Source organism: Chiloscyllium plagiosum, unplaced genomic scaffold, assembly GCF_037043375.1.
Source record: "Chiloscyllium plagiosum isolate Xiang-an unplaced genomic scaffold, Cpla_swu_hap1 HiC_scaffold_28, whole genome shotgun sequence".
NCBI lineage: Eukaryota > Metazoa > Chordata > Chondrichthyes > Orectolobiformes > Hemiscylliidae > Chiloscyllium > Chiloscyllium plagiosum.
This window is the reverse complement of record NW_028270166.1, coordinates 8,907,948-8,930,925: the sequence shown is the minus strand read 5'-3', so window position 1 is coordinate 8,930,925 and position 22,978 is coordinate 8,907,948. Positions and strand designations below refer to the sequence as shown.

The 22,978-nt window shown below is 42.2% G+C and overlaps 1 protein-coding gene across 2 annotated transcripts in view; it reads left to right on the top strand.

The window, feature by feature from the left end:
• The window catches only part of LOC122565433 (insulin receptor-like), a 270,454-nt gene that overhangs the window by 34,318 nt on the left and 213,158 nt on the right, over nucleotides 1–22,978 (top strand). For both annotated transcript variants that reach the window (XM_043721410.2, XM_043721409.2), the window contains exon 2: nucleotides 6,755–7,303. In XM_043721410.2, the coding sequence (XP_043577345.1) occupies nucleotides 6,755–7,303 (549 nt within the window). The remainder of the gene's footprint in view (nucleotides 1–6,754; nucleotides 7,304–22,978) is intronic.

The following is a 22,978-nucleotide window of genomic DNA, read 5'->3' as shown; positions in this document are numbered from 1 at the left end:
GCAAGTCATTACTTCCATATGAGCTAGTTGGTTCAAGTGATTAACTGTGTTATACACACAGAAATGTTTTAATAGTTTTCAGCCATCTGGCCCAGCTGTGGATCATGGATTGGACATTTATGTTTAAACTTAGACTGCCTGTGAATTTTTTATGGTGTCATTCATGTCCTTGCGTATACTAGAATATATCATGGCAATAAATCACTTTTTGATGTGTAATATTGTTTGGTTTGTGGCTGCCAAATTGCATGCAAGATTCGGCCAATCCTAGTGATGTAAATAACCAATTCATCAGGTTTTAGTAAGGTTACAGGGATAGAATGTGGGTGGAAGTCAGTGTGGACCCGAGGGGCCGAATGTCCTGCTTCCACACACTACGGATTTAATGATAAATGTCAGTCAAAATGTTGGGTGAATTATTCATACTGTCATTGGTTTTCATAGCTCCCTGAGCAATTATTTTAACCTGTAAACTGAAAGTGGCACTTTTGACAGTGTAGCCCTCCCTCAGTACTGCATTGTGGTATTGCCTTAGATCATATGAGCAAATCTCTGCAGTGGGATTTGAATGCATGATCTTCAGGGATGAGTGAAGGTGCTACTTTTGAGCTGACCTGATACAGCTCTTTATATTTGGTACAAAATTAGGAACAATATGCAGTTATACAACATCATTCTCAGTAAATATCAGGAGATGCTTGAGCCTAATTAGTACTAATATAGCAGAGGAAAGGATAAATGCTGAGTTGCAAAGATGAATTTTGAGGAGGTGTTTTTGAAGTGGGGGGCGGTTATGAGAATTGGGAAAAAAAGGAGTGGATTAACAGAGCTGTAATATATGTGTGTTGGCTGGTTTGTGATGCAGAATGATGCCAACAGCATGGGTTCAATTCTGACACTGGCTGAGGTTCCCATGAAGGTCACACCTTTTGAACCTTGCCCTTGTCTGAGGTGTGGTGACCGTCAGGTCAAACTCACCACTCGTCATCTTTTTCTCGAATGAAAGAGTAACTCTGTGGTCCAGTAGGACGATGGTAACTTTGCTACCTGCTGCCTTGAAAAGGTAATGCTGCCCCTGAGTCACAAGGATCCGAGGTCAAGACCCACAGTGGGGCTTTAGCACCAAAATCAACACTGACGTGTTCTGCAGATGCTGAGGGTGTACAGTACTGTTGGAATTGGTGTTTTGCAGATGGGACCTTGAATTGCGGTCCAATTTGTTCTCTCTTATGTTCCTAAAAAATTTCATGGACCTGTTGTGACAAAGAACAGAGGGCATTCTGCGGTGGCACTCTGATCGACATCACCGATTTGATTGTCTGGTCATTATCATATTGCTGTTTGCAGGGGCTGCTATGCATAAATTGGTTGCTGTGACAACCTACGTTATAGTGGTGACTACCCTTTTAAACATTGGTTGGCAAGATGTTTGAGGTATCCTGTAGTCACAGGAAATACTGTGAATGGAAATACAATACAGAAGAGGCCCTTTGGCCCATCAAATCCATACTGCCAAAGCTGCATTTGATCTACATTAGTCTCACTTTCCAGCATTAGGCCCATATCCTTGAATGAAATGATTCTTAACATGCTCATTCATGTACTTTTTAAAGATTGTGAAGTTACCCAAATCTACCTGTCTTGCTTTTTACTCAGCCACCGTGGAGAAGCTTACAAACAAGACATCTTGGAGTGTTTATAATTCTGAAATTGTACCTCTGACATCTCCAAGCCAATGCTTTCTTGGCCAGTTTTTCACCATGCTGCTTGAGTTAACAAGCTCATCCAAATCCCTGCTGACCATTTCTTAAATCACAGCAAGTTCTGTTTATTCATCACTCCTTGTGCTTGCTGACTAGAGTAGCTTCTGATCCGGCAATGCTTAAACTTTTCGTTTCCAGACCTTATTTTCAAATCCCTTCAAAACTTTGCCCCTCCCTCATTCTATAACTTCATTCTAAACTCTTCACATTCCTCAACTCTTCCTCTTAGAGTCATGTAGATATACAACATAGAAACAGACCTTTTGATCCAAATCTTCCATGCTGACCAGATATCTGAAATAAATCTAATTGCATTTGCCAGCATTTAGAACATAGAACATTACAGCGCAGTACAGGCCCTTCAGCCCTCGATGCTGCACCGACTTATGAAACCAATCTGGAGCCCATCTAACCTACACTGTTCTATTATCATCCAGATATTTATCCAATGACCCCTCGGGCTAGCCATCACCATCCAAGTCAAAAGGCCCTATCTGTTCCCCCCTCTACCTAACCTTCTGATTATTTTGTATGGCTCTATGAAATCACCACTCAACCTTCTCTCTAATGAAAACAGCCTCTGTCCCTCAGCCTTTCCTCATAAGACCCTCCTTCCATACCAGGCAACATCCTGGTAAATCTCCTCTGCACCCTTTCCAATGCTTCCAAATCCTTCCTATAATGCGGTGACCAGAACTGTATGCCATATTCCCAAATGCAGTCGCACCAGAGCTGCAACATGACCTCATGGCTCCAAAACTCGATCCCTCTATCAATAAAAGCTAACACACCGTAAGCCGCCTTAACAACCCTATCAACCTGGGTGGCAACTTTCAGGGATCTGTGCACCTGAACACACAGATCTCTCTGCTCATCTACACTACCAGGAATCTTACCATTAGCCCAGTGCTCTGTTACTCCTTCCAAAGTGAGTCACCTTGCACTTTTCGAAATTAAACACCATTTGCTAGCTCTGCAGCTTATCTATGTAACCTGCAACATCCTTCTGCACTGTCCACAACTCGATAGACTTTAGTGTCATCCGCAAATTTTCTAACCCATCCTACTATGCTCTAGTCCAAGTCATTTACATAAATGACAGATAACAGAGGACCCAAAACAGATCCTGATGGTACCCCACTAGTAACTGAACTCCAGGATGAACATTTCCCATCAACTATCATTCTCTGGCTACTTTCAGCGAGCCAACTACTGATCCAAACCCCCAAATCACCCTTAGTCCCATGTCTCCATATTTTGTGCAATAGCCTACCATGGCGAACCTTATCAAACGCCGTACTGAAATCCATATACACCACGTCACCCGTTTTACCCTCATTCACCTGTTTGGTCACCTTCTCAAAGAACTCAATACGTTTTGGGAGGCATGAACTACCCTTCACAAAATTGTTGACTATCCCTAATGAAATTATTCCTCTCTAGATGATTATAAATCCAATCTCTTACGATCCTTTTCAACACTTTACCCACAACTGAAGTTAGAGTCACTGGTCTGTAATTACCAGGGTTGTCTCTACTCCCCTTCTTGCACAAGGGAACAATATTTATTATCCTCCAGTCTTCTGGCATTATTCATGTCAACAATGACGACATTAAGATCAAAGCCAAAGGATCTGCAGTCTCCTCCCTAGCTTCCTGGAAAATCCTAGGATAAATCCCATCCGACCCAGGGACTTAGCAATTCTGGAAAATGTGAAAATAGAGGACATTTCAATGAACTTGTTCTTGTTTTGTCTAATAGCTTTCATCTCAGTATTCTCCTTGACAACATTTTTTTTTCCTGTGTGAACACTGACGAAAAATATTCATTTAGTGTCTCTCCTCTTTACTTGAACTCCTCGCACAATTTCCCACTACTATCCTTGACTGGCTGGCCCCTATTCTTGCTCTCCCTGATGAAGGGCTTTTGCTCGAAACGTCAACTCTCCTGCTTCTCGGATGCTGCCTGACCTGCTCTGCTTTCCAGCATTCAACTCTAATCTCCAGCATCTGCAGTCCTCACTTTCACCTAATCTTACTCTAGAGATTCTTTTATTCCTGACATAGAAAGCTTTAGGGTTTTCCTTGATCCTAAATGCCAAAGACTTCTCATGATCACTCCTGGCTCCTCTTAGCTCTCTCTTTAGGTCCTTCCTGGTTAACCTGTGCCCTAACTGAGCCTGCAAGTCTCATCTTTACATAAACTGCCTCCTTCCTCTTGACAAAAGATTCAACTTCTTTAGTAAACCATGGCTCCCTCGCTTGACCACCTTCCTCCCTGCCTGACAGGTACATACTTATCATTGACATGCAGGAGCTGTTCATTGAACAAGCTCCACATTTCAATTGTGCCCATCCCCTGCAGTTTCCTTCCCCATCCTGTGCATCCTAAATCTTGCCTAATCGCATCATAATTGCCTTTCCCCCAGCTTTAACTTTTGCCCTGTAGTATGTACCTATCCCTTTCCATCACTAAAATAAACTCAACTGAATTGTTGTCACTATCACCAAAGCGCTCACCTACCTCCAAATCTAATACCTGGCCATGTTCATTACCCAGTACCAAATCCAGTGTGGCCTTGCCTTTTGCTGGCCTATCTATATCCTGTTCTGGATCAATGGTGCTGGAAGAGCACAGCAATTCAGGCAGCATCGAGGAGCTTCAACAAAATCGATGTTTCGGGCAAAAGCCCTTCATCAGGAATAAAGGCAGAGAGCCTGAAGCGTGGAGAGATAAGCTAGGGGAGGGTGGGGGGTGGGGAGAGAGTAGCATAGAGTACAATGGGTGAGTGGGGGAGGAGATGAAGGTGATAGGTCAGGGAGGAGAGGGTGGAGTGGATAGGTGGAAAAGTAGCTAGGAGGAAACCCTCCTGCACACAATGGACGAAAACTGACCCATCTAAAGTACTTGAACTGGAGGGCTTCCAGTCAATATTTGGAATGTTAAAGGCCCCCATAACAAGTACCCTGTCACTCTCGCTCCTATCCAGAATCATCTTTGCAATCCTTTCTTCTACATCTCTTGAGCTTTTCGGAGGCCTATAGAAAACTCCCAACAGGGTGACCTCTCCTTTCCTGTTTCTAATCTCAGCCCATACTACCTCAGTGGACGAGTCCTCATCAATTGTCCTTTCTGCAACCGTAATACTGTCCTTGACTAACAATGCCACACTTCCCTCCTTTTACCACCTTCCCTATTCTTACTGAAACATCTGAACCCGGGAATCTGCAACAACCATTCCTATCCCTGCTCTATCCATGTCTCTGAAATCCCCACAATATCGAAGCCCCTGGTACCAACCCATGCTAAAAGTTCACCCACCTTATTCCAAATATTCATGGCGTTGAAGTAAACACACTTCAAACCACCTTCCTGCCTTCCGATACACTCCTGCGATCTTGAAACCTTATTTATGACCTCACTACTCTCAACCTGCTGTATAGTGGAGCTACAATTTGGGTTCCCATCCCTCCTGCTGAATTAGTTTAAACTCTCCCGAAGAGCATTAACAAATATTCCCCCCAGGCTATTGATACCCCTCTGGTTCAGGTGCAGACCATCTCACTTGTAGAGGTCCCACCTACCTCAGAATGAGCCCAAATTATCCAGGTATCTGAATCCCTCCCTCCTGCACCATCCCTGTAGCCACATGTTCAACTGCTCTCTCTCTCCCAATTCCTCTTTCTCCCTATTTGGTTCATATCCCTCTAAACCCTTCCTATTTATATATCCATCCAGATGCCTTTTAAAAGGTGTAATTGTATCAGCCTCCACCACTTCGTCTACATGAAAAGTTGCCCTTTGGTCCTCTTTAAATCTTTCCCCTTTCAGCTTAAATCTCTGCCCTCTAATTTCCTCTGGGAAAAGACCTTGTCTACTTACCCTATTCATGCCCCTCATGATTTTATAAACCTCTGAGGTCACCCCTCAGCCTCCGATGCTCCAGGGAAAACAGCCCCAGCCTATTCAACCTCTCCCTATAGCTCAAACCCTCCAACCCTGGCAACATCCTTGTAAATCTTTTCTGAACCCTTTCAAGTTTCACAACATCCTTTCTAAAGCAGGGAGACCAGAATTGTATACAGTATACTAAAAATGATCTAACCAATGTCCAGTATGGCCACAACATGACTTCCCAACTCCTGTATTCAATTCTCTGACCAAAAAAGACAAGCATACCAAACACCTTCTTCATTATCCTATCTACCTGTGACTCCACTTTCAAGGAGCTATGAACCAGGGTCTCTTTGTTCAGCAAAACTTTCCTTTTCCTCGATTTTAAGTACTTCTGTCATGGGTATCTGTGCGTTTAGCTGCCTGGACCTTGCTCTGTAATGTTCTTCCGAAACCTGTCCTCCACTCTCACCTCATTCATGGTGCTCCTTAAGACATCGCTGAAAATGTGTTGCTGGAAAAGCGCAGCAGGTCAGGCAGCATCCAAGGAACAGGAGAATCGACGTTTCGGGCATAAAGCTCTGATCTCCAGCATCTGCAGTCCTCACTTGCTCCTTAAGACATACCTCTGCCTAAACCTTTGGACACCTATATTGAATTTGCTGATGTGACTTGGTATTGAATTTTGTTAATAATTGCTCTTGTGAAGCTCCATGGCACATTCACCTTTGTTAAAGGTGCTTTATCAGTGAAAATTGCTTGTGTTGAAAGTATGTTTTAAAAAGAATATTTTTAGTTGTAGCTGCCTTGGTCAGTAATTTTCCTCTCAAACATGGTTAGCAACACTAGCGCAGAAGCAAACCAGATTAATTTTGCCTGCTCTGACAACCGTTGGCAATAGAACACTTTATTTTGTTAATTCCAATTCCCTATTTTCCCATCTTAAATTTCTGTAGAAATTTCTTGAAGGAGTAGAACCTCAGATTTAATATGAATTGTTGATTTTTTTGTTTGTGTATGAAACAATGGTTTTATGCTGTGCATTGTTTCACATTGCCATAAGCATTAACCTTCTCCCTCTTCTTTTCCTCCACAGTTTGTCAAAGCATAGACATTCGAAACAACATTACACACTTGCAGCAGCTGAGAAACTGCACCGTCATTGAGGGAAATCTGCAGATCCTGCTGATGTTTGGCACCAAAACCGAGGATTTTCGTGGTCTGAGCTTCCCAGAGCTCACAATGATCACAGAGTACCTGCTCCTTTTCCGCGTCTACGGCCTGGAGAGCTTGAAAGATCTCTTCCCGAACTTGACTGTGATCCGTGGGACAAGGCTTTTCTTCAACTATGCTCTGGTAATCTTTGAGATGCTGCATTTCAAAGAGATTGGTCTGTACAACCTGGTGAACATCACCCGGGGCGCAGTGAGGATTGAGAAAAACCCAGAGCTCTGCTACCTCTCCACCCTTGACTGGTCGAAGATTCTGGACTCAGTGGAGGACAATTACATAAAGTCCAATAAAGACGACAGAGAGTGCGGTGACGTGTGTCCAGGTGCCTTGAGAGGGAAAAGCAACTGTCCCCAGACGGTATTCAATGATCAGTTTAACCATCGATGTTGGACAAGTGAACACTGCCAAAGAGGTAGGCTGACATGACTAAATCCATGGGTTTAGATTAGAGTGGTGCTGGAAAAGCACAGCAGTTCAGACAGCATCCGAGGAGCAGTAAAATCTAAAATCAGTTGGTTACAAAAGGATGCTTCAAAACATCTCTCTATTTACTCCCTTCTCTTCTGAAGGTGTTGGGCTTACAGCAGGGTTTCCCAACCTGAGTCCCCGACCCCCTCCCCTCCCCTCCCCTCCCCTCCCCTCCCCTCCCCTCCCCTCCCCTCCCCTCCCCTCCCCTCCCCTCCCCTCCCCTCCCCTCCCCTCCCCTCCCCTACTGAGGTCACTAACTTGGAGGCAGAAGTGGCTGATGTGCAGCTCAGTCTGCTTTCCGATGTCTGCAAAGCCTCATTAAATCTTCATGATTTTATTCAGCTGCTAGGTGTGGCCTAATGGACTGCTCTGTGAGACCCGGTTGCTGCTGCAGAACATTTTGAACATAGAACATTGAATGTCACAGTGCATTACAGGCCCTTCAGCCCTCGATGTTGCACCGACCTGTGAGAAAAAGCCTGTGTCCGTAGATATTTTTTTCTCTCTCTCTCTCTCTCTCTCTCTCTCTCTCTCTCTCGAGAAATCGTGTCCCCTTTTCAGCTCTCTTCATACTCAACCCCTGAAACCTTCCGCTACTTGACAATTGTTATACTCCACCTCCAAATAAGACTTCCTCTGATAGCTCATAAAGTTTGAAGTTTTAAAGATGAAGTTTCACTGGGAGAGATTTTGGGAAGCTCTGGGTTACAATATTCCAGACAACACCTTCAATATTCCCACCTCCAAGCATATAGTTGCATTATTTGGCAAGGCTTAGTTTTCTTTGACTGAGCTCTCAGATTTCTGCACCTAAAATAACTGATAAAATGGCTTAGGCTAAGAATTTGTTGTTTAAGCGTATAAAAGGGTATGGGTAAATGGAGAGCATGGGGAAAGGGAATTTGAAAGGCTGTGTGTCAGTCATGATGTAATTCCGAATTCTGGAATGAGTGAACAGATCAGATTCTGCACCACTGCACACTACCAACATGGTGTGTGTGGGTCCAGGTAGCCACATGTGGACAAGCTGTTCCACTGCTGAAGGCATCACAGCTGACCATGTTGCTCCACTCTCCCATGGTGGCACTTTCCAGCTGGGTTCAGTTGGCAGTGATCAAGAATGGTTATGATATTTGCTCATTTCCTGTCCAGCATTGAGCTGTTAGGATCAGGGTGAAGCTAATGTACTGTGACTGATAGAAGTTTGATTACTTTGCAATTAATGTAACTGGTCCTTCCACTGAGCTGATTAAAAAGTAATGGCTGATGTATGTTTGTTGCTTTGCCCACTGCATGTGGGAAACTAGAGATGGAACCCAAGGAGATGGGGTTGTGGTGCTCTCCGTTTGATTCAGCACCTTATGTAAAGTGGAAAAATTGTTATCTCTATTTCAGATTTTGGTGGAGCTCACTTCTTATACATGTGTGTGTGTATGTAGTGTGCTCCACTGATGTGAGTTTGTTTTCATTTGCAGCCTTTGCTAAACACAAGATAAGCATTTGCGTCCCAAATGTTTCATATTAGCAGCACTGGGATTTCAAATTGAAATGGAAGAACTCAAAAGATATACATTGGTCTTATGTAATAATAGTTTGCGTGAAAGAAAAGAAATTATTGTGTATTACTTCCTTTCACATTTTTAGAACATTCCAGAACCCCATAAATTATTTTAAAAGTGTATGGTAAAGCTGCCATAATTAACCTGAGGGTCGCCATCCTGGTAAAAACATAATGCTGGTGACTCAGGGAGCAAGATCCCACAAAAGAAATTCGTTAAATGACTGCTTAATTTTTTTTGGCAATATTTTGTTGAGAGATTAATGTTGACTGACAATAGGAGAATTTTCCTGATTTCAAATAATGTGAATTGGTCTTATACAGTCACTCAAGGAAATAGAAGAGTTTGCTCCTGATAATTATTCAGTGTTTAGTCTCATTTGCAATTTCTCTGATGTGGAACGGTTTGTGCTTGTATGCAGCAAGGCTTGACAAAATATCTTTTGTGCCTGGAAATAATCACCTCTGACATCAGAAAGCATAACATTTGGTGATTTATCAATTGTGGTGTCCCCTTCCTTAAGCATTCTGAGGCCACCAAAAAACCTAACTGGACTATCTCAAAAATGCCATGGTGACTGCAGATGAAACATTTCATATTCTGTGGTGACTGTAGCTTCTGAATCCCCAAAGACTATCCATCAGCTACAAGACGTAAGTCAGGAGAATGGTGGAATACTACTCTCTTGTCTGGGTGAGTTCAGCTCCAACCACATTCAAGAAACTTGACACCATCCAGGACAAAGGAGTCAGCTTTATTGGCACCAACTCAACAGACATTTGCTCCCTCTATAACCAACGCTCAGTAGTAACAGTGTCTGCTATCTGTAAGGTGCACTGAAGAAATTCACCAAGATTTTTGAGACAGCATCCTCGAAACCCAGGACCACAGTTACCTGTGGAAAAGGGCAGCAGATATGTGGGACCACCATCAACACAGCATCCTGATTATATTGAATGGCGGTGCAGGCTCGAAGGGCTGAATGGCCTACTCTTGCACCTATTGTCTATTGTCTTGGAAATATATTACCATTCCTTTGGTGTCACAGGGTCAAAATGTGGATGTGCCTACATACCAAGGACTGCAGCTGTTCAAATGGGCAGCTTATTAGCACCACCTCCAGGGCAGTTAGAGTTTGGCACTAAATAATGGCCCAGCCAGTGATGCCCACATCAAGGGGAAAAAAGGCACAAGTCCAGAGTGTGATAGAATATTGTCAGTGGGCTTTGGTGTTTGCAGCTCCAACAACACTCAAGAAACATGGCTTCATCCAGGACAAAACAGGCTGCCTCCAGATCTCATAAGCTGCCCCCATTACCAGGGCATTGTGACTACAGAACAGTGCAGCAAGGCTTCCTCGACAGCACCTTTCAAAGCTGCATGTTCTTCCATCCACAATTCAAGGGCAGTAAGGTGCATTAGTAAATTCACACTTTCAATTTCCTTTTCAATCCACATTGAAATTGGACATAGGACATCATTCCATTGCCATTGCTAGGATGAAATCCTGAGGGCATTATCACCAGAGAGAACATAGTAGTCTGAGAAAGCCCACCACTGTATTCAGACTCGTGCAAACCAGCCTTCCTTCCATTGACTCTGTCTACACTGTCTTGGGAAAGCAGCCAATGTAATTAAAGACTCCTCCCATCCCGGTTATACTCTCTTCTATCAAGCAGAAGACACAAAAGTTTGAAAACATGTCCCAACAGTTGTAAGAACAGTTTCCTTCTCTCTATTATCAGACTTACTGAACAGATCTCTCCTACATTAGACTTGATCTTTCTCTGCACTGTCACTGTAGCTGTAGCACTATATTCTGCATTCTGTTCTATTACCCTGATGTACGTACTTAATGTTTGATTTGTCTGGTTAGCACGCAAAACGATACTTTTTGCTATGACAATAGGGAATGGGCTTGGGTGAGATACTCTTTGGAGGGTCGGTGTGGATTTGTTGGGCTGAAGGGCCTGTTTCTACACTGTAGGGATTCTATTCTATTCTAAAAATCAAAAAGAGGGCTGGACAATAAATTCTGGCCTTACAAGTGAAACAGCCCAAGACCGTTTCATAAAGCATCTGAAGCCTTGTCTGAGAGAGTGCATCTTCTCCCACGTAGCAATCCCTTGTCTCACACTTCAGTTCTGCACTTGAGTTGCACACTCAAAAGTTGCTTCAAGGGAGCTTCAACCAATGACCTTTTGGGTTTGGGTAGAGCACCACTGACCACTCTGACTGTTTGCTGTAGCGGTTTTATGGACTGTCTGTCGATAGTGTGTGACAGCACTGTTAGCTTTGTCTTGCTGCAAAATGGTTGCCTTGGCAACGCAGAAATGACGGCGTGAGTCTGGATATTATGAGTCCATCAGAGCCCAGCAGCATCAGTCTTTTGCTGTCCAGGTAGCTGCCCCATGCCACTTGTCCTGAATGCGCAGTGATGTGCAGCTGTGTGGTGCCAAGCTGAGTCTACACGTACAGTCTTGGCCCCTGCTGAGCACGCGTAAACTTTAGCTGAGCTTTTTGTTTCGAAAGAGAGTCCATATTTATAAGAGTGATTGCGTTCTGTCTCTGTTTTGATGTTTAACCAAAATAGATCACAGGTCCGGAGTTGGAGACAGGACCAGAATCCTGCAGAAAGTTTCATATGTGTCACTCGTGATTCTCACGTGCTGCTGTGTAGGCCCTCAATTTTTTTTAAAGTGGGCACTTGATACAGTATTTGAAGGGAGATGGTAATGGAGAACTAACAAATACTTCTCCTTGTATGACCTGTTGCTTGTGAGCCCACTGTGCAACTCCCCCCTCCAGCCTCTGGTAACAACTTATTGCGCAAGGCTCTGGCTGGGAGAGAAACTGTTGTTCCACATTGGCCCACGTGATTTCTAGCATGTTTTTCAGTCAGTGAGGTTTATGTAACCATATAATAATGTGTTCAACTGATGGGCTAGTTTTTTTTTGAAGCCACGTATATAGCTTGAATAGCGTATAATGAATAGACCATGGAGGAGGGGAAGGCTGCCTGACAACAAAGGAAATTAAAGGCAGATTATCCATGTGCAGTCAATTAAAGCCATGTTGCTTTATTTGCTATTGACAGTATTGAACTAGTAAATTCTTTTAATCATGCTACAGCCGTAGTTATGTTTCAGATTTCTTCTTTGTTTTTCTTTGGGTGGAGATTAAGCACAAGTTTAAAAAAAATGCATTTTTTATGTTGGAAATCACTAGAATTCCTAAAATGCTTAAGAGAGTGGGGTCCCCCTTGAAACTGTAGCCCTGAGTCTGGTGTTAGTTGCTGTTTGTGTTTCCTTGCAACCTGAGAGTCCACTGCAGTGCCACAGGATCAAGCTGTAGCGTGAGAGAACTGAGCGAGTTGTGCCCTGTTCCAGTTTGCATATATCTTTAGCTCAGTTTTTGTGCTTATTCCTGCCTTTGAATATGACCACTTTTTGCTAGGCGTGAGGTTTGGATGGGAAGAACGACCGCTCCCCCAAAGAGGCCAGGCGGATTGCTTAAAACCTGACAATCCTATGTCAAATTAGTGCTGTATGCAGTGCCAGTGGGAGCCTTTGTGTGTGTGTGTGTGTGTGTGTGTGTGTCTGTCTGTCTGTCTCTGCTTGCCTGTCCCTCTGTCACTAAAGGGAGAAACAGATCAGGGCGTGGCTCCAAAGTTACATTGACATTTATGCCATTAATTTGTAGAGTGCACGGTTAACATATAACTGCGACCATAATCATTAAGCACTCCACTAGCACAGAATGTAAGAGCATTCGGTGGCCTTTTGCTGAACAGGCAGCATAGAAAACATCTCTTATTGCAACTGAGGTAAAATGGTCTGAATAAGGCTGTGACATTTCAGTTGCACAGAAAACAAAATGGGAGTTGTGCCAGACTTGAACTGGGTAAGTGGGTGGCATTGGCTGTCAGTATTTTTTAAACTGCTATACTGGTATCCTGCCGCAGCACTATCAGCCAATTAACACCAGCAGTTATACAGTTAACTGTTCTTCAGCTGTTTTATTCCCCCTTCACCATTTTGTGGAGGTGTCAGACCATCACATTGATGGCACAATGTCGTTTCCACATGTTGCTTCCATTTGTAGCTCACCTTCTGGCTTTTTTATTGTATGCAATAAGTTTCCTTTGTTACAAACTTCTCATTTTTCAATCGGAGGATGATATTAAAAAACCTGAGATTCTATAATGTCTCTGAAAATTCAAAATACTTCATATGCTACCATTTACTTACGAATTCTGTGATTGTTGTTGCGTAGGCAGACACGGCAGCCATTTTGTGCACAGCTCCATACCAAAAACAGCAATGAGATGAATGACTTGATCTGTTTCTAGTGGTGTTGGCTGATGAAAGAATGTGTGGCCAGAGCGCCTGGAAATCCCTCTTGCTCCTTTTGAGAAAAAAAATGCCAACAGGATGATCAGCATTCACCTGAATCAACCGGAATAGACAGATGGGGCCCCAGAGAATAGTCTCTCGTCTGACGACGGCACGCAAGGCAGCAAGAAATACATCAGAGTTGCACTGGGTTACTTGGTGCTTTGCACTTTATATGTTCTTTGAGCCTAAGTGGGTACTCATTTTACAGAATGAGCAGTTTACTATGCTGTTTGGGTAAAGCGTTATTTATTGCTTGTTTGCAGTGGAGGTTAGTATTGATGCTTGTCTGTTAGCTGGCCAACATTTATGATTGGTTTACCATAAATGAAAGCACCAGCAGTTTTATTTTATCTTCATTGTTGGGCTGATGGTTGTTCGTGGGGCGATTCCAGACACCCTGAGTATTGGTTTTAAAAGGAAAAGCTCTCTCTTTGCAGTCTATGAAACAAAGACTCATATTACATTAGTAAAACATTTCCCAAGTTCAAGTAGCGTAGTATACTGAAATTTTAATCTTATGTGAATTAATAATGCAGTTTTTTAGTGTTACAATAAAACTTATCAAGAGCAAAGGTATGAGTGGCAACCATTTATACTTTAAGGTTGCAAAGCTGGTTCTCCAGAAGGGACTCTGTGCATGCTTTTTGAGTAGAGGTTGCTTACTGGGTAATTAATAATTTTATGACAACGCATTCATTGTTACTATGTTAAAGTCTCGGAACTCCCCGTCTGTCAGCTTTTTCGGTGGATCCTTCACTGTTGCAGATCATGTTGTGAAAAGAGAGGGACATCTTCTCTTACGAAATAAATCTCAATGAAATACATGAGTTTCAGGAAAATAATGCAGTCAGGAATATTTGTGATCTCCAAAGTTTTTCTTTAGAAAAAAATACAACTCAACGTTATTAATGGAGACAAAGCAGAGTTAGCATTTCCAGTCCAGTGACCCTTCTTCAGAACCCAACTCTGAAGAAGAGTTACTGAATCCAAAATGTTAACTGTGCTTTCTCTGCTGCCAGATCTACTGAGTCTTCCCTGCAATTTCTGTTTTTGTTTCTGATTTCCAGCACCTGCAGTTCTTTTGGATTTATTTTTCAATATTATTAATGCCCAGCAAATCAATGTCACCTGTCTGAACAGCTTCACCTCAGACCAGAATTGAAGTAGATCTCAAGCTACTTTGCTGCTTGGTCTGATTAGAAACTACATTGCAATGATGCACATAGTGTTGTCTTGGTCAGTTGAGTTGAAAAGTGTGGCGCTGGAAAAACACAGCAGGCCAGACAGCATCCAAGGAGCAGGAGAGTCGACATTTCAGGTATAGTCCTTCATCAGGAATTAAAAAATATAACTCAACATTACTAACAGAGAGAAAGCAGAGTTAACATTTCCAGTCCAGTGACCCTTATTCAGAGCTCAATTCTGAAGAAGAGTTATAGAGTCATAGAGATGTACAGCATGGGAACAGACCCTTCGGTCCAACCTGTCCATGCCGACCAGATATCCCAACCCAATCTAGTCCCACCTGCCAGCACCTGGCTAATATCCCTCCAAACCCTTCCTATTCATATACCCATCCAAAAGCCTTTTAAATATTGCAATTGTACCAGCCTCCACCACATCCTCTGGCAGCTCATTCCATGCATGTACCACCCTCTGCATGAAAACGTTGCCCCTTAGGTTTCTTTTGTACTTTTCCCGTCTCACCCTAAACCTATGCTCTCTAGCTCTGGACTCCCTGACCCCAGGGAAAAGACCTTGTCTATTTAACCTATCCATGCCCCTCATAATTTTGTAAACCTCTATAAAGTCACCCCTCAGCCTCCGATGCTCCAGGGAAAACAGCCCCAGCCTGTTACTGAATCCAAAATGTTAACTATGCGTTCTCTGCTGCCAGAACATTCCTGCTGAAGGGCTTATGCCCGAAATGTCGACTCTCCTGCTCCTCAGATGCTGTCTGACCTGCTGTACTTTTCCAGTGCCACCTGGCCGAGCCAACTCTGTGCATCGTTGCAGTGTAGTTACTTATCAGACCAAGGACTCTCCAGCATTCTGCAGTCCTCACTTTCCCTTCCCCTGGTCAGTTGAGTGACTTGTTGATTGGATGGCCAAGGTTTGTGAAGAAAGGCGAGATTTGGAAAGGCAAAGAATAAAGCAAGAAACTAAATTAGATTAGATTAGATTACTTACAGTGTGGAAACAGGCCCTTCGGCCCAACAAGTCCACACCGACCCGCCGAAGCGCAACCCACCCATACAGCACAGAAACAGACCCTTTGGTGAGCAGTGATTCCTTTTTCGACTGGATTCTGGGATCTCATTCATGTTTTTATCTGCTTTGAATGGAAATCCACCATGAAAATTGGCGTTAATAATTTTTGGCGTTACCTTCCTTTGTGTGGTCAGTTTTAAAACACGTACTTAATCATAGAATGGCCACCAAACATTCTTTTAGATTCTCAGGCATCCCAATTGTTGATAATAAATAGTTGCGATGATGCACAAAGTGTGCAACTCATTGGGGGCATCACTCCTTTTGAGTTAATGTGTCTTTATGTGAAGAATTTTGAGGAACTGAAAGAGACAAGTTGGCCATTTAGTGTCCTAGCTCCCATTACAAGCTCTCCAATTGGAAGAAGAAAGTGGCTACTTGCACAGTACCTGTCCAGGTGTCACTGGAATACCAGTTGAAATCCATAAAACCTTGGGACTGAGGAATGGACAGCAATCTTCTAGTCTAGCAATTCTCCAAACTCCTTCCATTGAAGGGACCCCTTTTTCAAATGAACTCAGAATCACTGTTTCCTCCATCTAAGTTACAATACTGTTTAATGCTCATAAAGTGAAATGAGGCATTTGAAGGTTGTATTAATAATCCCTCTCTGATGACATGGTGGGCCTACCCTACAGTGCACAGACTGCAGCAGCAGTTCATGAAGGCGGCTTCTTGAGAACCATCACCTCCAGGGCAACTGGGAATGGGCAGTAAATTCTGTTCCAGCCAACGATGCCCACGTTCCAAAGAGTGAATAAAAAATAATCTTTTATGTGAGTGGCTATTTACTGCCTGATATCAATGAGATGGGTGTGTCTGCTTTTGGCTGCAGAACCTGTCTGTCCTTTTCAGGATTAGAAATTGCAGAGAATTTTGAGGAAAAGCAGACTGCAGCCCATGCACAAAGGGAGTAGGCAGGGGAACAGCAGGGAGGGAAGCAGAACAGGTGCATTCTCTTTTCATTCATGGGATGTGGGTTGTCCAAACCCCCAAATTGCCTTTAAGAGGGTGACAGTGACCTGCCTTGAACGGTTGCAATTCATGGGGTGTAGATACACCTACAATGCTGTTAGGGAGGCTATCCCTGAATTTTGACTCTGTGACAGTGAAGAAATTGTCAATATATTTCCAAATTGGGATGGAGTTTGACTTGCAGGTGGTGATAATCCCCTGGATCTGACACCCTTGGTTTCCAGGTGGTTGTAATTGTGCGTTTGGAAGATATGTACGATTGCCCATCTCTGATTTACACTTTACCACAGTGCCCTAGGAGTCTGCCCAGTTCTAAGGCTGGATCCTTCCCTGTAAGGTTTCTGCTAACTCCAGTTTGATTGTTGTGGTCAGAGGTATAGCCGAGTGAGGAAGGTGAGAAGGGAGTGGATCTGACCGATGTGGCGTGACTGTTTACACCTCTTTGTCCCAGATAAGCACATGGGAGAGTTAAGGCAGTCCAAAATTGTTGATATTTCTAAAACAAAAAAATTAAGAGGCAAGTTTCGTCAGGGAAAAAAATCTTGAAAGTTAATTGATATTTAGCTGGATTACTTCATTTTTTATTTAAAGGTTTGCAGTTTTGGCTTCAGTCAGTCAAATCTCTTGATGAATAATTAGAATTTGTGCAAACTCCCCTCCCTTAAATACAGCCATTGACTCAGTTCAGGCCAGTTAATTAAATCTGGTTGTGGTGAACCACAGTGTCTAAGTAGCATGTCGGATTACATTAAAACAAACACAGCGATTCAAGTTTCACTGTAGAAACAGTTTTCAGATACAGTGCCAGCACAATGCAAGAATGAAGTAGTTCTTTATAAAGAATTGCTTGTTATACCTTGTTTTGGGATGTGTGGCATAAGTTAGTTGTAACCACTGTGATGTTTTCCCCCAATTATTGGAGCATTTTTTTTACAAGGTACAAATTGTGATCATTATTTTGCAGCATTTTAAAAAGTCTCAAGATATTGTATGGAAGGCCTGCATAATTAAATTTTGCCCAGCATCCTCTGCCAGTGTGTGGGGTGGAGGCAAGCTCATTTAAGGTATGAGAAAGAACATTAGATATTTAGTCAAAGGAATGTGCAAGGGTTGTGGGGAGGGGTGGGGGAATGCACTTGATGCACTGTTCATATGGAGAGCAAGTCCAGAGACAATGGTTCAAATGGCCTCGTTTGATTGTATAATAACTATAATTTTGCTATACTAGGAATTCATAAACGTTAATGTTTTGTCGGAATAATTTAAGGTGATTTTAGACATTTTTCAAATGTTCCTTTTTTTTAGGAAAAAATGTCGAAATATTTGTTCAATCAGAATTTCTACAGTTTCACTATTTAGAGTCATAGAGGCGTCCAGCACAAAACAGACCCTTCAGTGCAACTCATCCATGCTGACCAGATATCCTAACCCAATCGAGTCACTTTTGCCGCACTTGGCCCATATCCCACTAAACCCTTTGTATTCATATACCCATCCAGATACCTTATAAATGTTGTAATTGTACCAGCCTCCACCACTTCCTCTGGCAGCTTATTCCATACATGCACCACCCTCTGCATGAAAAAGTTGCCCCTTACGTTACTTTTATATCTTTCCTCTCTCACCCTAAACTTGTGCGCTCTAATTCTGGACTCCCCCACCCCAGGGAGTCTACTTATCCTATCCATGATTTTATAAACATGTATGAGGTCACCCCTTAGCCTCAGACGCTCCAGGGAAAACAGCCCCAGCCTATTCAGCCGCTTTCTATAGCTCAAATTCTCCAATTCTGGCAACATCCTTGCAAAGTTTCACAACAGCCTTCTGATAGGAAAGAGACCAGAATTGCAGCGCAATATTCCAAAAGTGACCTAACCAATGTCCTGTACAGCCACAACATGATCTCCCAACTCCTATATTCAATACTCTGACCAATAAGGGAAAGCATACCAAACGCCTCCTTCACTATCATAGCTACCTGCAACTCTACTTTCAAGGAGCTATGAACCTGCACTCCAAGGTCTCTTTGTTCAGCAACACTCCCTAGGACCTTACCATTAAGTGTATAAGTCCTGCTAAGATTTGCCTATCCAAAATGCAGCACCTCGCATTTACCTAAATTAAACTCCATCTGCCACTTCTCAATACATTGGCCCATCTGATCAAGATCATGTTGTACTCTCAGGTAACCTTCTTTGTTGTCACTACACCTCCGGGTTTTGGTGTCTTCTGCAAAATTACTAACTATACCTCTTATGTTCACACCTAAATAATTTATATAAAATGAAGAAAAGTAGTGGAAGCAGCACTGATCCTTGTGGCACTCCACTGGTCACAGGCCTCCAGTCTGAAAAGCAACCCTCCACCACCACCCTCTGTCTTCTACCTTTGAGCCAGTTCTTTATCCAAATAGCTAGTTCTCACTGTATTCCACGAGATTTAACCTTGCTAACTAGTTTCCCATGGGGAACCTTGTTGAATGCCTTACTGAGGTCCATATAGAGATCACATCCACAACTCTGCCCTCAGAGTTTATTATTTTGTCAAAAACTCAATCAACTTTTTGAAACATGATTTCCCATGCATAAAGCCAAGTATTTCTCCTGAATTACTCCTCTTTGCTTCAGTATGGTGTATTTCGCCAGTACGAAGAAGCTGACTTTAAGCTTAAAACCAGAAGCCAAATTCAGGGAGACTACAACTGTTCTTTTTATTTGACTTGTTATCCCCTGACATGCGTGGCCAAATATGCAATCAAACCACATAATGATGTTCTTATCAATTGTACAAATCAGCTGGGCCACAGTTCAGTTTGTATCTGCTCATGCATTGTAAAATGTGTCAGATTTGGAATTGAGGATTAGTTTAAATGAGAGGGTAATCTAAATTAGGGGGAGAAGGGGAGTAAATCTCAAGAATTGAAGTGAATAAGTGGTTATTTAGAATGAGTTTCATTGACTTGTGCCAGATTACGAGTGTGCAATTCCGAGTCAATTATTTTGACTAAAGCCTTATTTAAGTATAAAAATGACAAGTTTATTTTTGTTGCTTCAGCAAAAACAGCTGCTTACTCTTGTCCACAGAGATAGAAAGAAATCTGAATGCACAGCCTACAGCCGTATGTGGATGAGGGTGTGTCTGGGTCACGTTTGTAGTTCAAAATGATTTAAATGATGCTGCCTTTTAGTATGATCTCACCCAACCTTCTCTTTTTCTAAATATGTTCAGTATTTTTACTGGAATTAACTGGATAAACAATGTTGTGATTACAGCAAGACAAATCGTTAAGCCTTTCGGGTTTTGACCTTTTGCAGTGGAGTTAGATGTGCAGGCGCTTAAATGTATGTTGAACATTTCCTAAAACAGATTATAGCCTGTGTGGATGAACAATATTGGGTTCGGAGATGGCATCTGGTATCTAGGTAGTTCAGTCAGAGCGTATTTCCCCAGTCTGGATGTTGTCAATATTAACTTTTTGAAGATTTAAAAAAAATGTCAGGTATCGCAGGTAGATAGAATAGTGAAGAAGGCGTTTGGTATGCTTTCCTTTATTGGTCAGAATATTGAGTACAGGAGTTGGGATGTCACATTGCGGCTGTACAGGACATTAGTTAGGCCACTGTTGGAATATTGCGTGCAATTCTGGTCTCCTTCCTATCGGAAAGATGTTGTGAAACTTGAAAGGGTCCAGAAAAGATTTACAAGGATGTTGCCAGGGTTGGAGGATTTGAGCTGTTGGAAGAGGCTGAACAGGCTGGGGCTGTTTTCCCTGGAGTGTCGGAGGCTGTGAGGGTGACTTTATAGAGGTTTACAAAATGATGAGGGGCATGGATAGGATAAATAGACAAAGTCTTTTCCCTGGGGTGGGGTAGTCCAGAACTAGAGGGCATAGGTTTAGGGTGAGAGGAGAAAGATGTATAAGAGACCTAAGGGGCAACTTTTTCACGCAGAGGGTGGTACGTGTATGGAATGAGCTGCCAGAGGATGTAGTGGAGGCTGGTACAATGCAATATTTAAGAGGCATTTGGATGGGTATATGAATAGGAAGAGTTTGGAGGGACATTGGCCGGGTGCTGGCAGGTGGGACTAGATTGGGTTGGGACATCTGGTCGGCATGGACAGGTTGGACCAAAGGATCTGTTTCCATGCTGTACATCTCTATGATTCTATGTCGTAAAAATATATGGAAAAGTATTGAGATTGTGATGTTGTAAAGTAATTGACCGGTTCAGAAGAATTGCTTTGAATTTTTGTTGATCATGTCTTTCTGAAAGAAATTCTTCTAACTGTTGCTATGTTGTCTGTTGTAAATTGGGCTCTTGCGTTTATTTTCTGAAAGCTTATGTAGGATCTTTAGTAAGAATGAAATCTCAAAGGGAATATTCATTTGAGAATATTTGCTGTGGGGCATTAACCTTACATGTGGTAAACCCCTTGTGACATGAAACCTCTTGATCTTCATTTTATCCAGTTTGACTTCTCCTTTCAATAATCTTTTATATTGTGTCCCAAATTTGACTTTAATCTTTAAAATTTCCTGTTATGCAAACTTCACATTATCAACGTTTTGTAAACTGGATTGAAAGTCTTTTGGAGCTTTTAGTTAATATTTCAATTTTTCAAAACTATTAATTTATTTTTTATGGCTACATTTTTTGATTTCTTAAAATAATAGAGCGGTGTTACTGGCGTGGAGTGAAACTTAAGTAAAAATTATACTGGTGTAATTGGAAAAGGATTGCAAACCTGTCAACAGGATTGAGTCTTGATTGTTGTGATCAAGCGAGTACAGTCAATTTGAAACCAGCAGGGAGGGGAATTGCTGGAGTTTTGGAGAGTTAGCAGCACAGAACTAGTTTGAATGCTGGTAAAATGTATGTTTGTAAGAAAAACAGATCCATTGGAAGGCAAGTAACGAGGGTGCACACCTCCACTCATCTGTCTTGTCTTAATGTTATTACAATTAAGCAGCTCTTCCTGGTAGGCTTTTCCCTATTTTTGGTTGATGATTTGCAGCTGAAAACATATTGACTTTCATGAAGAGCATCCATCTCATGGACCTAGGCCTGTCCAATTCCAACAGCCTCCCTGCAGTAAAAACACTGTTCTTAAAGAAATTCTAGCTTGGCAGCTGATAAAATCCATTTCTTTCGAAGTAAAAGTCAGTCCGCCTTATCTCCTGATGTTACAAATTCTGTAAAGAATCACAGGATCTGAATTCAGGATTGGCATCTTCAATAAAAGCTAACCATTTCTTCATTGTGACAGATCCTATCCACGCACAAGAATCATTTACTCTACCCCTTTGTTTTTGAGAAGCATTGTTTATAGGAAAACAGACTAACAAAAATGTTGCCACTGACAATGGATGGAGGGAACAATGGAATATTAAATAAAAAATAACCAGGGCTCTATGGAGTGGCAGTGCTTGTCAGTGCCAGTACAAATGGTTAAAATAAGAAGGTTATTTATTTGGGAGTTGTCTCATCTTGAGTCAGAAGATTGTGGTTTCTATCTTATTTTAGGGATTGAAACACAAAACTTGAGGCGCTCATTTCAATGTCGTGTGTAGGGAATGCTGACCTTTGAGGTTTTGTCTTTCCAACAGTGTGTTATTACTTTGTTGTTATGAAGAGGAGCTGTAAAGGGCTCCCTAGTACCCTGGTGGTTACTTATCTCTCAATGAACATCACTAAAACAGATTATCTGGTCATGGTGGCATTGCTAATTATAGGAGCTTCCTGTGTGCAAATTATCTGACATTATATCAGTGAGTACGCTTCCAAAGTACATAATCGGCTGTAAGATGCCTTGAGATATCCTGAGTTCAGGTAAGATGCTGTCGAAATACAATTTGAGAATTTCAATAGTACCTCAAGGTTTGAGCATGTAATCTAGATTGACCTACAGTGTAGTGCAGGGGAGGGACTTTCCAATGAGCTTTGTTGGGCATGTGGATGTTGGATGAGGGTGAGATCTACTCATTGTCTCTGGTGTCGTTGAATAGATTGGGAGCACTTGGAGAGCACCCTGAAGTGTACCATATTTGATTCCCTCTAGAGAGGAAATTTGGAAAGCATTTTTTAAAAAAAATGTAGTTATACATTTTCATACAAAGAAGTTATTGTACTCCAATCTTAGTATAGAACAGTGTTCCAGCTGTACTGCTGTGTCTTTATTTGTACAGTACTTATTATTTATAGCAAAAGGTTTAGAGGCAAGGTGGGTAAAAATATTTTCACTTCTTTATTGGAGTTTGGAAAAATCTACCTCAAAAGATGGTGGAGGCTAATTCCATGAATTTTAAAAAGAGAGTTGAACAGATGCTTGAGGCTGACCCTATAGAATTACAGAAGGTGGGACTGTGCATGACTGCTGTTTCAAAGCATGGGGACAAAAGACTGATTTGTTTTCTCT